Below are 15,916 nucleotides of genomic sequence, written 5' to 3'. Positions count from 1 at the left end.
CAAACGGTGTTTCTTTCCCTTCAGAAATGGTTTCTTTTATACGTAAATTTATGCTCATTAAATCTGTTCATAAGTGATTCTTAAGCAGTCATAAATACTTTTTCAGATGCCCTTCTATGCCAAGAAAGGAAGGGAAATGAAGCTTAAGCAACCAGGTTATGCAGCTGCTTAAAACTTGACTAAAGAGTAGGGAGAAATTATTTCCAAAAATGGAACAAACTTGTACCCCAGGAGAATCCCTCACTCTGCGCACTGTGCTATCTTCAGGCAACGGAAAAAGCTTCAGATTCCATTGCAACCATAAATATGCTCAATTGGCAGTTAACGGTGTGCATAGCAACCAGGCGTTTGGTTTAGGAAAGCTTTAAAACAAACCCGCAGAAAGAGAATCCCTTAAGAAGGACAAAACTATTAATAGATGGTGATGAGTAAGTAGGAGAACCAGGAGCTTGCAGTCTCTCCTGCTTGTTCCCTCATGCAGTAATGGACTCCCACAGACTTTTCACATTAAGATTTGATGGATGATTGCATGCATTTCAGACTCTCAAGCTGAGCAAATACAGGATAGTGACTTAAAGCGCAATGTCTTACTATCCAGCAGTTCTCTGTGTGGCATCTTTCACCGAGTAGTTCAAAAGATGTTTGTGCCCTGAATGTTGTGCCTTTAGTAGCCTAATTCATTGGTAGGCACTGCAAGTCTTCCTCTTATCTCTTTGGGATGGAAATGCATCTGTAGGCTTGCGCACACAATCTTCCTTGGGCAAAAGAAGGGCGTTTTGGCTTCCAGGACGATTGTGGGATGGATTCAGATAACATGTCCCCTGTGATTTTGTAAGGTGTACCAGTGCCACGTGTCGTGTGTCTGTTCCAGAATTTTGACTGAGCGTTGTTTTAGTCATTCTGTTCCTTGCAGAATAGTTAGCCCTCGAAGAGACTCACAGCAGTGTGTGTGTGTGTGTGTGTGTGTGTGTGTGTGTGTAATTAGTAAGCTCTTCCATGCCAGCTTAATATGGAGGAAGGTGCCAAGCAGCCACTTTTCCTGTTGAAGGTGGAGTGAAATTTCTTGTGCAGTTCCCTGTCATTTTGGCAATGGGATGCTTCCCACAATGTTTGCCAAATCTCAAAACGAGATGGCTTATAGCACATTTTAAATAAATAAATATGCATGGTTAAAGTTCTAGGTGCCCAAAGAAATATTTAAATTCTGACTACTTAATATACCAAAAGAAGTAAGAGATAAAACCAAACCCTCAGAAGATTTTGTTGTTGTTTTGTGGTGGGGAATCCAACTGCTGTGTCATGCTTCTTTGTTTCCAAATGTAATTTTGATTCAAACACTTTTGGTCTCTTTGGGTCCTGAGGGCACTGTAAACCTTTTGGGTGGTTCTTCAGAGTCAGGCTCATTTGCCCACCTCCAGTCTGCAGGGAGCTCACCTGTTCTCCTAGAATTCTCAAAGATTAGGCTGTGGATAAAACCTCAGCGCATAGGGCTTGCCGATCGCATGGTTGGCGGTTCGAATCCCTGCAGCAGGGTGAGCTCCCGTCGTTCGGTCCCAGTTCCTGCCCACCTAGCAGTTTGAAAGCACTCTTAAGTGCAAGTAGATAAATAGGTACCGCTTTATAACGGGAAGGTAAACAGCGTTTCTCTGTGTTGCGCTGGTGCCGGCTTGCCAGAGCAGCTTCATCACACTGGCCACGTGACCCGGATGTGTCTCCGGACAGCGCTGGCCCCCGGCCTCTTATGTGAGATGGGCGCACAACCCTAGAGTCGGACACGACTAGCCTGTACGGGCAGGGGTACCTTTACCTTTATTACACCCACAAGCTCCTTTAGTGCCCTCACCAGGCCCTGGAGATCTGAATTCATTTAAAGTAGCTACTCTAACCCTTACCACCTCTTTTCCTGCCTTGGGCTGCAAAATCCTTCCTTGCATTGTTTATTCTGTTATCACCAGGTTGGGCACTGCTTTCCTTTTCGGTAAAGTAGGTGAGTTCGCCTTCTCTCTGTCACCCAACAGCATTTCTCTGTCTACTCCATGCATAGGGCATATTATTGCGTGTTCTTTCTCTTACTTCAAATATAACCGAAGAAATCGCTTTTATTGTTTTTAACCTCTCTTGCAAGCCTGAGCTCATTCTGAGTTTTAGCCTGCCTGACCTCCTTCCTGGCCACTGTTGGCTACTCATGTATATGCTTCCATCATTATTTCCCCTTTCTTCCATTTCTTGCTGTTGTTTAGTCATTTAGTCCGGTCCGACTCTTTGTGACCCCATGGACCAGAGCACGCCCGCCAGGCACTCCTGTCTTCCACTGCCTCTCCCAGTTTGATCAAACTCATGTTAGTAGCTTTGAGAACACTGTCCAACCATCTTGTCCTCTGTCGTCCTCGTCTCCTTCTGCCCTCAATCTTTCCCAACATCAGGGTCTCTTCCAGGGAGTCTTCTCTTCTCATGAAGTGGCCAAAGTATTGGAGCCTCAGCTTCAGGATCTGTCCTTCCAGTGAGCAGGGCTGATTTCCTTCAGAATGGAGAGGTTTGATCTTCTTGCAGTCCATGGGACTGTCAAGAGTCTCCTCTAACACCATAATTCAAAAGCATCAATTCTTCAGCGATCAGCCTTCTTTATGGTCCAGCTCTCACTTCCATACATCAATACATGCCCTTTTTAAATCTCAGCTTATCTGTAAACTCCTTATGCAGCCATACCAGTTTCAATAGACGCCTCCCACTTTTCTTTCTTGTTGGAATTGCCTGCATTTGTGCCTTCAGTATCTCACTGTGGGATCTCACCCAGTAGTTCATTAAACGTTTTGAAATCGGCCTTCTTCAAGTCCAGAATGCACATTTGACTACACTCAGCTTCCCCTTGCCTCTGTATCATGAAACCCAGGAGGACATGATCACTTCCTCCCAAGGTTCCCAGTGCTTCCACTTCGTCAACCAATTCCTTCCCTGTTGCTGAAGGCCAGGTCCAAGATAGGCGATCCTTATCTTGCATTCATCTCTCTGACAACACTCTTTCCCCCCACTGTGAAAATTGCCATGGGAAAATTTTGTATAAATGGTCCATCATGCCATATAAGTTGAAACTTGTTCCGCAGTAAATGGCTGGCATCATTTTTATGGGTTCATCTTAAGTACCGTACATGTTCATCTTAAGTACAGTTATCTTAAGTCATTCACCTGGATGGTTTGACATCATTACCCACAGCCAGGCCTCTGTTCCCCTGAGTGCAAAACATTTCAGCACCAGGCTTCCTGGAAAATGTTTTACCCTGGCTTATTGTTCTAGCTAATGGGCCTAGTTTTCTGAGTTACTCGTTCTTCATTCCTCTTGGTACTAAGAAACTTTTCAGTCTCTTCCTTCTCCTCCTAGTGACTTAATAATAAAAGAAAAATTAAGGCCACTGGTATTGTTGAGTTTGAAAGCAAATATTCCAAAGACACCTGGACAGGAGAGGAAGTGCAGCATAATTATTAAAATTCTGCTTGCACGTAAAACCTCCATTCGATGTCTACTGTCTACTTCTAAGGTATTTTGGGTCTAATTAGTTGTATTGTTTGTCGACGATAAGTAAGGTTTGCAGGTGTCCATTCCTTGTAAACTTTGGATGTCTAAATAACACTGCTCATTAAAACATAAGGGATGCCCTATTTAATGACAGTACATTTCTATACGAAACTTAAAAGCAACTTGCTACTTTTGAAGTTTTACTGTTTGCATTTTAAGCTACTTTTGTGTTTCTCCAGGGATACTTAACCCCGCCCCGGCATATAATGCTACCTATACAGTAGATTTCTGTTCTAATGAACAATTAAGGGAGATCTTTTACAAAATTAAGTATGGTGTGGGTTGGGAATGGCTGGGAGTGTGTGTGTGATATCAGCCAAAGAATGTCGCTGGTAGAAATGTCTGGACTGTAATTGGTTATTCTTTTGGGGCAGGCATTTGTCTCCTTTAATATAACAACCTTCCCTAGGTCTAGTTTGAAACTGTGAAATATAATGTGAATCAATCAATAAATATGGAACCCTAGGCATTCAGAAAGCAGGAGCTGAAATGTTAATAACTTGTTCACAAGCAAACTGCTTTAATTTCTTCCATAGCATGCTTTAGAAGAAAGTTAAAGAGTCTGCAGTTGGGGGAAACAGCTGAAATTGGGGCAAAACCAGTCTCATTACTAGAGATGGGAAGGCCTAGAAAAAAAATTGGGGGGACCAGGTTTTTTCTGGGGGGTTTTGTTTGTTTGTTTTTGTAAAAAAAAGGGGGAAACGGCTTTGGGGGCAAAACAAAAAACAAAACTGCCCCCCCATTTTCCCCAGGTTTTTTTCCCCCAGGCCTTCCCATCTCTACTCATTACTGACAGTTGTGTCACCATGCCGATAGTCCCTTTCACCTCTGTCATCTTCCCAATTGCTCCATAGAAGTCAATTGTTATGGGGTTCTTCTGTTGGCAGGTGAGGTGGATGTGTGAAAACCAAGAGAGGCCCTGCTAAGTTGGCAATGGGAGCGCCATTTCCTCCTCTTCTACCCACTTCCAGCTTAGGCGTTTGAAGGAATGGAGTAAAATGCCATATTTTGAAAAAACAGGGAGGGTTGAGGAGGAACGCGAGTTGAAGCTTAGTGATGCACCATGGGATTGATTTTTTTACCATGGGGGGAAAAAGAATGGCAAACAAATCAGGACTATATCTGCTCTAAACTACAGCCTCCAATCAGCACAAATCTGGGACTGATAGGAGTTGTAATCCAAAACATCTGGAGGGCGCCAGCTTGGCAAAGGCTGATCTAGGTGATTCACAACAGTAACATTAAAAGCATAACCATATGGCCCCTAATAAACTATGGCAGGTGTAGCTAAGCTCAGTGAACGTTGCAGGACTACAAGTCCCATCATCCCTGACTATCAGCCATGATGGCTGGACTGTAATGGGAACTGAGGGCACAATTTCATTTACCTCTGGAGTATGCAACAGAAAGCTGAGGACTATTTTCTAAATTGAATTACCAAGTGTTGCTTTTAGAATAAAGAAATTGAACTTATTTTGGTAGTTTTAGCATTCACATCTTTTTTTAATATAGTCACAAATACAATGTCTTTCTCGTGTCCTTTTTTTTTGTCATTGATGGATATTCACACCACCGGCTCTTCCCCCTTGTAACGGACTTCATTTTATTTTCCTGAGCTAGATGTTCTTGGGGAGGGAAACCGTGTCTTTTCCCCTAGCCTGTCCATATTTATTATCTCACCTTACTAATACGATTGCCACTCAGTGTTTTAAAGTTTTAGATGCCCCCCCTCTCATCCTTTCTTTCCTCCTCCTTACCATGGAAGGATCTGACTTACTGAATGCTTAAGAGAATCAGCATCTGCTTCTTACCCTGAGGCCTGAACACAGCATTAACAAAGAACTTATCAAACCCAAAAATCTGATGGGGTTTTAAGTTTGGTCATGTCAGCAGTAGACAGCTAGTGCTCAGGAGTATAAACAGTCTGTGGAACTGTGCCCGGGGGGTCACCTTGGAGGAAGGGGGGGTCATTGTCATTGTGATAAATGGTTAGTTTTGCAAAAATGAGCATTTACTCCAGTTCAGGTTTGGGGTTTTGTTTTGTTTTTGGAAAAACATTCCGAAAAGAATAGCTTCTACACAGTGTTCACATAGCAGATATGTTTGTTGTTTGTACACATCTCAGTGGTAGATCACATGCTTGGCATGCAGAAGATCCCAGATTCGATTCCCTGATGCTTCCAAGTAAGCCTGGGGAAGACTCCTTCATGAAATCTTGGAGAGAATACATATATTTCAGCATGTACTAGAGAACTTTCATTACAGCTAACAGAGAGATGGTACCCAATGCTGTTGTATATAAACTCTGGGTCTTCATCTATGTGCTTGGGGTGGGTGGGCATCACACAGTAGGCAGAGCTAAAGTGGCATCAAAAAGTAAAGTAGCTTGTAAACAATGGCAAAAAGTAAAGTAGCCTCTAAAAAAATAGCTTCATTTGACTGATCTACTGAGCAAAGCATAGCATTGAATAGCTGCAAAAAAAAGGGCTGAAATTCAGCTGGTGGAGCTTTTTTTTTTTTTTTTTTAGGCATGGAGAAACTGTACTGGTTGCATTCAGCAGTGAAATTTACTGCTGTAAATTTGCATTGCATTTATCTAGCCTTGGGACTTGTGAGACGTTCAATCCAGGCTCTGTTTTCTGATACTATGGTACCTGCAGTAGCCCTAGCTGTGGGTTTGGCATGGTCAACACAAGCAGTTGAATCCCAAAGGCAACTTGATCTGGATTCCAATATATGAAAAAATCCTGTGTGTTTATTAGTACAAGTCAGGTAATTTACTATAAGGCAAATAAAATCTCCTGTTGTGTATCACAGGATGACTTTTAATTATGAAATGACAGGATGTTTTACTAGTCCTGCAAAGTTTGCTTTTATAGCATTTAAATGAAAAATGTTCTGGGGAGTCACAAAGTTTGGGGCTCTTGGGTTTAATTTCCAGTTCTGCTGTTGACTTGCTGTGTGACCTGGGACAAGGTACTTCAATACATAATTCCAGAGCCAGAGGCTAATGACTTTGTACTTGCATATAAATTATGTAGCTTAGTGAATATAAATGAAACTAGATAGCAAAGTGCATCTGAATTCAATTATCTGCAGACAAAATTGTTTGCAATGGGATGTGCTCGTACCTGCCATTTTAAATTTATATAACTTCTGCCTATTCAATGGTAGTTTCCATGTTTGCTTAAATCATCGAAGTTCCTGCTTTGACTCATTTTCTCAGTCACAGGTTTTCATCAGTACGCCTGATTCTGCTAATGGGTCTCTGATTTCACATTGGAATCTTATCCTTTTCAGTCAAAAGCCACTCCAGGAACACCCCCCCCCCTTTGACTGCTCCTAGTATCCCTAGTAAAATAGCCACCAAATAAGTATCACTAGAAGCAGAAATTGGTGGTCATGTTAATACTTCGTTGCTTATTTCCATAGTCAGTCTCTGACCTTATTTTAGTATATCATCCACTTGTGGATTTGGGGGTGCAGTGCAAGTAGAATGATGGCCCACTTGGGGTTTTGTAAGCTGAAAGACTGCATGTCTCATTCAAGTATTTGAGCTGCCTTAGGCTGCAGCCATAGAATAATAGAATTTGAAGGGACCACAAGGGGCATCTAGTCCAACCCCCTGCAATGCAGGAATCTTTTGCCCAGCGTGTGGCTCGAACCCACAAGGTTCAGAGTCTCATGCTCTACCAACTAAGCTTATCCTGTATGTGCTTATTTTGAAATGAACCCCATTGAACTCAATAGGGCTTACTTCGTGCATAGGTTCAGGGTGCTGATGGGTTTAGATCAGGGATGAGGGAGCTGCAGCCTTCCAGATGTTGCTGAACTACAACTCTTGACCATTTCCATTATAGCTGGGGTAGATGGAGATTGGGATCCAACAAGATATGAAGGGCCATTGCAGCACGTTATACATAGGGCTGCCTCTGAAGACAGTTCAGAAACTTCAGCTGGTGCAGAATTTGGCAGCCAGGTTGCTCACTGGGGCAAGACAGTTGAAGCATATTGCACTGATCCTGACCTGACTGCATTGGCTACCAATTAGTTTCCTGGCCCAATTCAAAGTGCTAGTTTTGACCTATAAAGCCTTAAGCGGCTCAGGACCACAGTACCCCAAGAACCACCTCTCCCCATACGAACTGTTCTAGATCCTGTCCGATGTTCTTCTTCATGTGGCTCTGTGAGAGGTCCGGAGGGTGGCAACACGAAAACGAGCCTTTTCTGTGGTGGCTCCCCATTTGTGGAATGCTATCCCCAGGGAGGCTTACCTAGCACCTTTAATACATAGCGTGTTCTCCAATAAATGAGAGCACGTGTTGCGGTGTGGGCCACCAGGCCAGGCCTCTTGTTGCCAGGCAGGTTAATAGTTGTTGCCTGGCATCATGATTGGGTAACCGGGTTGCTGGGGCAAATTGTATGTTGCAAATTGGGTGGGTGGGACCATAGTCTTTAAATATTGGTGCACTCTGGTTTCTCTTTCTCTTTGCAGAGTGCATCGGATCACCCACCCGCCCGCCCTCTTTCCGGTTGACCTTGCTTTGCCTGTCATGGGGTCGTCTGCCTTGGTGCAGGGGCCTAGTAGGAATTTTGCCATTTGGTGATTGGCTGTGCCATTTGGTTTTTGCCTACTACTCAGCAATTCGTCACAACTTGTAAGGTTGCGGTTAGGCATTGGTTATAATATGCTGGTGGTGGAGGGGTCAGGCTGGGCCTGCCCCTCCTATTGCGCTGAAGGGAATTCCGTTAAAGGAATCCTGGGGCTTGCCATGATTTCGTCCAATCCCTGTTATGGGACCAGGGCCGCCCAATCCCTGTTATGGGAATCCTTGTTATAGGACCGGGCAGGCAAGCTTTCGGGGAGCTGCTGGGGTGAGCGGCGTGGGTCCGACGCTTAGCTCAAATGACCCCCCAGTTTGACTTTCTCTTCTACTGGCTACCGATCGGACCTCGGGATGTCAGTTCTGTCCCAGGCGGGGGGACAGATAGTCATAACCAATGTCTAAACAACCACTCACTGATTTTGTATTTTAATAAAGTTGTGGCCAAAATAGTGCCCAAAAACCAAAACTAAAATTACGTGTTATGTGTGAAGTTATTTGAGGGGTGGCCTGGGGACCTACACACGCAAATCTCTAGACACCAGGCAAAAACCTTTCTCTATAACCAGGCCTTGGGCTGATTAACATTCATTGAATGTGTTTGTGGGAGGGGGGTTATTAATTTGCTTTTGCTTTTGTTTTATTGTGTATTTTGTGTTCTCATCTTGTATTTTTATGTTGTGAACCAGCCTGTGATCCTTGGATGAAGGGCAGTATACAAATTCAATAAATAAAAGATAATAATAGAAAGCGCTTGCTTCACCTCTCCATTTCTCCATTCCACTTAATTGAGGCAAACATCAGCTTTCAGGTTGGGGTGATTGTTAGTGGAAAACAGCACAGGGAGAAGGTATGGCTACCTTTTCCCCATGGTGTGGTCCCAATCCAGATTTTTCTCCCCATAACTTTTTTTTTGTAAATGAAGATGTATGGCCAGTTGCAAGTTGTGATTCAGAGATATGTGCCTCTGGTTTGACCATACACAAACCATGTGTTTGTTAATGTTGGGTATCAATCACAAAGGCATATTCATTGTGCTTGCTAGCTCAGTTTTGTTTACAGCAGCATTCTTCAACCTTGGGTCACTAGACGTTTGTTGGACCACAGCTCCCATCATCCATGGTCATTGGCCAAGTTAGCAAGGAATGGTGGGAGTTGTAGTCCAAAAGCATCTGGGGACCCAGAGTGGAAGAACGGTCTATAGTGACTGGCAGTGGTCCTCCAAGGTTTCAGTCTTTTACAGCCTAAGCTGAAGATGCTGGGATTGAAGCAGAGACTTCCTTCATGCAAGGCATATTCTCTTCCTGCCACCAAACTGCACTGCTTCTGCTGCAGGGCCAGTGTGAGAGTGAGTGCACATTTAAACTTCTCCTGGAATGTACGGAAAGCTTCCATAGGAAATGGCTTTCCCCATGGCCTACCCTGTCCTGCATTGACAAGGCTGGGGTGGCTACCTGTGGCCCTCCAGATCTTACAAGTCCCACCATACCTGAACATCAGCGTTCGAAATTTGCCAGGCACATTTTGCACCTGGCTATTGACCACTTGCGACCAAGTGAAGATGCCTGGGCCTGACTTCTACACCATCTGGAGGTGCATGCCTGGGGATCCTTGGATCTTGACTGTTTTCACACACTAGCGGCACACCCTGTAGAATTAGATCCGTGACATTTTATCTGCACAATCAAAATGAATTTCCAGAACCAAAAAGTCATATTGAAAAATACAACTTTTGAGCTGTCTGGCCCCAAAATGGCAACTAGGCCATTTTGGTGACTGTAACCCTGGTTCAAGGAGCCATTTGACACCTAACCTAAATATCAGAGTTTCTAACACTGCTGAAAATTGACCATGCTCACTGAGGCAGATGGAGCTGGAGACCAACATTACCTGGAGGTCCACAGGTCAGCAGTCACTGGGGAAGACCTGATTCTTAGGTAATAGGAGCAACTCTGTGTATTGCTCCTAGAAACGAAGTTTCGTTTGTCTGTCCGCTTTAGGAACTGGAAAATAGGAGGATGTCTCTCCAAAACAAAATACTTTGTTGTTGTTTAGTCGTTTAATTGTGTCCAACTCTTCGTGACCCCATGGACCAGAGCACGCCAGGCACTCCTGTCTTCTACCCGCAGTTTGGTCAAACTCATGCTGGTAGCTTCGAGAACACTGTCCAGCCATCTTGTCCTCTGCCGTCCCCTTCTCCTTCTGCCCTCCATCTTTCCCAACATCAGGGTCTTTTCCAGGGAGTCTTCTCTTCTCACGAGGTGGCCAAAGTATTGGATCCTCAGCTTCACGATCTGTCCTTCCAGGGCTGATTTCCTTAAGAATGAATGGGTTTGATCTTCTTGCTGTCCATGGGACTCTCAAGAGTCTCCTCCAGCACCATAATTCGAAAGCATCAATTCTTTGGCGATCAGCCTTCTTTATGGTCCAGCTCTCACTTCCATACATCACTACTGGGAAAACCATAGCTTTAACTATACGGACCTTTGTTGGCAAGGTGATGTCTCTGCTTTTTAAGATGCTGTCTAGGTTTGTCATTGCTTTTCTCCCAAGAAGCAGGCTTAGTTATTGCTAACTTACCCTCTGTCTCTGTCTGCATTCTCCATGGCTGCTGCTATGCCAGCTGCTACCTTTCTGCTTTGAATGTTAGATCTTTATCTCTGAGTAGGTAGTTGTCTGCAGCTTAGGTAGCTGAACAAAAGCTCACAGGGGTAAATAGAAAGGTGAGCTGGTTCAGGCCCTGACTTGGAACCTTCCATATGCTTTTAATCCGTTAGCAGCAGTGGGAGCCTTTTGAAGTCTTCCCCCCTCCCCTCTTCCACTTCCCCTACTGCCCAGCTGTCATCTCCCAAGTTCTGCTCCCTGACACTGCTGCAGAGCACTCTTCTGAAAGCACAGTCATGCTTTTGCCTTAATGCTGTAGCCCCGGGGGACGCGGAGTGACGACAGGGCTAACAAATGGTGCAATCTGCTCTGTACAGCTGCGAAAAGGAAAGCAGAATTGGGGGAGACAATGCATGTCTAGATCTTTTCCTGTGCAGCTTGCATTGGGCCTATCTCTGTTGTTACACGGCAGACTCTGGCATATCCCAGCAATGCAAAGCAAAGAGATCCACGATATATGGTTCGTTTTTATTTGCGACTGTGCATAGTGAGGGGATGACTTACTGCAGAGCCATGTAAAAAACTGTCCAGTGCTGAAAGCCAGAAAAATGCAGAGTTAGATGTGAAATGCTTCTTAGCAATGTGCAGACAGAATGCTTTTGGGGAAGGGCCATAGCTCAGTAGCAGATTATCCACTGTGCATGCAGAAGATCCCAGGTTCAGTTCCCAGCATCTGCAAGTTAGGCCGGGTGAGTTTCTTGCCTGAAACCCTGGAGATCATCTGCTGGTCAGTATAGACAATACTGAGCTAGATGGAGCAATGACCTGACTCACTATAAGGCTGCTTCCTAAGTCCCTATGTTCTCTTCGTTGCTGCCTCACAGGGGACAACAATTTCATATTGGTATGGCAAAGTTTGCCATATTGCACTCTCAGACTTCCCAACTCAGGATTTCTATGTGGACAAACAAGAATGGACAATTTTGCAGTGCCATGATATGGCTTTAATACCTGCTGCAACAACAGGAGTAATGACATTGGACCCCTGTCACAATAATGCCAACATTTGGAATGCTCAAAAGCATAATTGGACTTTGGTACCTGCTTGCCTGATTTAGTGATGTGATAGTCCATTCTACCTTTCTAAGAGCTATGAATGAGCCGCCATTGTTCTTCAGATTTCTCAGTTTAAGTGTCACGGGAGAATTTGGTTGTTTGTCCAGGAGGGAGCAAGATATTTTCCAGGTTTTAAGTTTTGTACTTGTAAAACTAAGGAAACAGGATAAACAAAGCAAAATGTAAATAACTGCAGAACTCTTTCTGAGACCTGGGGGGGGGGGGGGCAGGATTTCCGAAGCAGTGGATGTGTCCTATCAGACAGACTTGAATCTCTGCACTTTGCTGCTTCTTCACGTTCAGCCCTGACTTACCTTTTCAAGAACAGGGTCAATGGAACCTCAGTTGTCCTTTTAATATTAAGCTACATAAATCCAGTAGGCCCTGTTTATATGGTGAAGAATTCAGGCATGTACCAATGCTATCCATAATATAAGCAAAAGGCAGTTACTTCATGCAGAGCCCCCAAAATGATATAGCAAATATATCTGGGTCTGTGGACAACACAATCAGTGTTATAACTGCAGGCCATAACATAGCTGACGTTTACCTTAAGAGAGCCAATATGGCGTAACAGGGAAAGAGTGTTGGATGTGAGCCAGTTCATGTGTTGAACTGACACAATTTTACTAGTTCTTCAGAGCTCACCACCACCACCACCACTGAAGTTTCACTAGGCTTTTCCTAGTGCTTTATTTCTAGAATGTTCTGCAATCGTATTGACAGTGCTCAGAACCTAACTGGCACTTGTTTATTTATTTTTTTGCAGTGACCTTGTAAGAATAAATTTCTCTATTACTGATGTCTGCTGGCATCACTAAACAATCCTTTATTCCATACAAAACCCTCCGCTTATTGTTGTAGCAGCAGAATCAACGAGTTTCCTGGTGAACTTTGCATTGATCACCTTTCATCAAAGCTTTTTTTGTAAAAAGAGAGAGAGAAAGAAAGAGAAAGAAAGAAAGAAAAAGCAACCACCTTGAATGGACAGCATAACATGAGATCTTGAAAATGTCAAGCTATTAAGAGTAACAGTAGTCTGGGGAAATCCCATGAATACTATTGACACCTTTTAAATGAGGATTTAAAATAAATTTGTGAATTACAAGGAGACCCTTAACTACTGTTTTAGGAGATCCTGATCCATGATTTGGCTAACACTTGGGGGAGATTGGGGGTGCGGACTTGTGAATTTCTTTAAGTTGGAAGTCAGGAGGAGATCAGAAGGTCTTGCTCCCATCTTTTCCTAATATTTCGAGCTTTGGTAGACTTCTGGGTATTCATATTATTGTAAATTGCTTTGGGATGCCCCACGGGAAGTGATTCATAAATGAAAATAATAAGTTGGTTACCATTTTTAGACCTGCAATAATCATGCTAAACTGGATGACTAAAACCAACAAACCAATTCAAGGTCTTTGGACTTCGCTAAATGGACTCACTCAACAGTAACTGTACTCACAGCTTCAGGAACGCGGATGGCACTGTGGTCTAAACCACTGAGCCTCTTGGGCTTGCTGATCGGAAGTTTGGCGGTTCGAATCCATGTGACAGTGCTGAGCTCCCATTGCTCTGTCCCAGCTTCTGCCAACCTAGCAGTTCAAAAGCACACCAGTGCAAGTAGATAAATAGGTACCATTGTGGCTGGAAGGTGAATGGCGTTTCCATGCGCTCTGGCTTCCATCACGGTGTCCCATTGCGCCAGTAGCGATTTAGTCATGATCCACATGACCCAGAAAGCTGTCTGTGGACCAAACACCAGCTCCCTCGGCCTGAAACGAGATGAGTGCTGCAACCCCATAGTCACCTTTGACTGGACTTAACCATCCAGGGTCCTTTTCCATTACCTTTTACCTTACTCAAAGCTTCATACAGTGTTTGGTGCCAGTCCCTAGTCCAAATCCAGCCCTCAGTTGGTACCAGGTAGTACCATCTGCTCCTATTTCCTATAGGGGTAGTCATGTGTTCTGCTTTCCAAAGGATGATCCTCTATTTAAAAGGCCTTCCATTCTAAGCCCAGTTTAAAGACAAAGAATTGTAAGAGGGGAGAGAGTTTTGAAGTTGCCTGTTAACAGCACCCGAACAGCAGATTGATCAGGCACATAGGTCATGCAGTCACAGCTTTCCCCACAAAGCTTTTCTGTTTAAATTATAGTAATTATTTCTGAATCTGCCTCTCTGCATATGATAAATTTTTGCCCTCATTAACTGGTGATGTGTTTCCTCTTTTTGGGAGAACCATAAGTGGCCATACTAATTTGTTGATTTTAATAGAGGAAACATTGAGAGAGGGATAGCAGTGACTGTGACCGTGAGAATTCAGAGAACCAACTTGGTCCAGGATACAACAACTACTCCCCAATCATTCTCCACTCCATCCTCAAAGTGCACCTGCAAGTAAACGTAATTGTTAAGTAGGGGGCTGGTGTGCAGTTAGCTTCATCTGAAGATTTCAGTTTTCCTTAGCAAAGAATACGTGAGGCGCCAGTTTGCTCCAAATCAGCTAACTTTAGAAGTCTCTTCTGTATGATTTGCCATCAAGCAAACTGATCACAGAAATGCAACGACTTTCAGCAAGCGAGTCTCTTAATGCATTTGGCTGCAATCCTGCGAAAGCTAAAGTCTCCTTAAATCCCGTTGATTTCTACGATATTTAAGCACTCTGTGTGCAGTATTGCTGACATTAAGATTAACGAGGACCTACCCCATGTAACAGCTTCTTCCCCTTCAATATTCCATAACTGTGTAATGCTGTTGAATGTCTCCTATTTCCATTCTTGCTACAAAACATTTCTGGGACTCAGAATCTTATCCAGAGCCACTGTGCGCATTGGACGGCAATGACAATCCTAAAACGCGTTGCTTGTTCTTCATGGTGTTTTAAGAAACACATAAATGTAATCTTCTGATGGCAACATTGAGGATGAGCGGGAAAGCATTTAATCAGATGGGCGTAATCTCCAAGGGAAGCGACTGCTCGGTTTTTAATTCCGCATTTTCCCTTCGCCGAAAACTTTTTGCGTGAATGTTGTTTATGTAGAATTTATATGAAGCCAGGGTTTTGGAAATCAGCTTTAATATTTACTCCTAGGGAGAGAAAAAATTGGAATCATTAGCGAGCATGCATAATTAATGAATAAATTATCTGAGTTTTCCCCCACCCTTTGTTTTCCTCCAGGTATAAGGAAATGCTAGATCTAGTGACATCACCCAGCTTGACTGTAAATAGAGAACACCCTGACATTCTGAAGCTTAACCTTTCTAACACTTATGCCACGGTTCCAGATGACATAGAAGGTAAGCTGACAGTTCTTGTTCATGGTTTATTAACTTTAGACGCCTAGCCATGGGTGTGTGTGTGTAGAGTAGGGGGGTGGAACCAGGGCAAACAGACATATGGCCTTGGCTTGTATGAATCAGGGCTTGGACTTTTGCCCTTAAATGCATCAGTCCAAACCTACTGGATTTCATATTGATTGCATTGGCAGTGATTTCAGTTTTGTGATTCCGTTTTGGATGGGGAAGACGTTCGGACGGTGCTGCAGCTTAATGATGGGATGTAAGATTTGCATGCATACGAGGCTCCAGGTTCAATTTTCTCTTCTTTCCCAGAGCATTTCCTTTTAAAATACAAGGAAGGGAAGGAAATCAACCCAGGTGCTGCAGTGGTGCTAACATTCGGGGTTGACAACAGTGCGCCAAGATGAACCATTGGTCCAATAAGGGTTATTTTCAATGTTGCTTTTGTTTCCTTGTACCTTTTGAAGCACTTAGAGGAAGCAGCAGTGTCAGAATAGTCAGCATGGATGTGAGCAATTGATAGACCAGCTTCAAAGTGCTTTCCTGGTTGCACATGCTAGGTGTGGGTCTGTCTGTTTTGATACTACCCTGGCTTGTGGCCGTTTTCTCCTATCTGACCTACTTGCATCTTGAATGACAGGATTGCCACCTAGATTCTTTTATATTTTCTAATTGAACTTAGAAAGGAAGTGGGCTTGAAGAGTATATTTTGCTCACCTTG

General features: G+C 43.7%; 1 protein-coding gene across 4 annotated transcripts in view; it reads left to right on the top strand.

Annotated features, from left to right (window-relative positions):
* EYA2 (EYA transcriptional coactivator and phosphatase 2) overlaps nucleotides 1-15,916 on the top strand; it is a 131,534-nt gene that overhangs the window by 31,610 nt on the left and 84,008 nt on the right. For all 4 annotated transcript variants that reach the window (XM_083746270.1, XM_083746269.1, XM_083746267.1 and 1 more), the window contains exon 2: nucleotides 15,074-15,192. In XM_083746270.1, coding sequence (XP_083602396.1) covers nucleotides 15,084-15,192 — 109 coding nt within the window. In that variant the 5' untranslated portion in view covers nucleotides 15,074-15,083. The remainder of the gene's footprint in view (nucleotides 1-15,073; nucleotides 15,193-15,916) is intronic.

The sequence above is a fragment of the Podarcis gaigeae genome, assembly GCF_964106915.1.
Source record: "Podarcis gaigeae genome assembly, chromosome: 6".
Classification (NCBI taxonomy): Eukaryota; Metazoa; Chordata; class Lepidosauria; order Squamata; family Lacertidae; genus Podarcis; species Podarcis gaigeae.
Note: the sequence above shows the minus strand (reverse complement) of the source record. Positions and strands in the feature narration are given on the sequence as shown.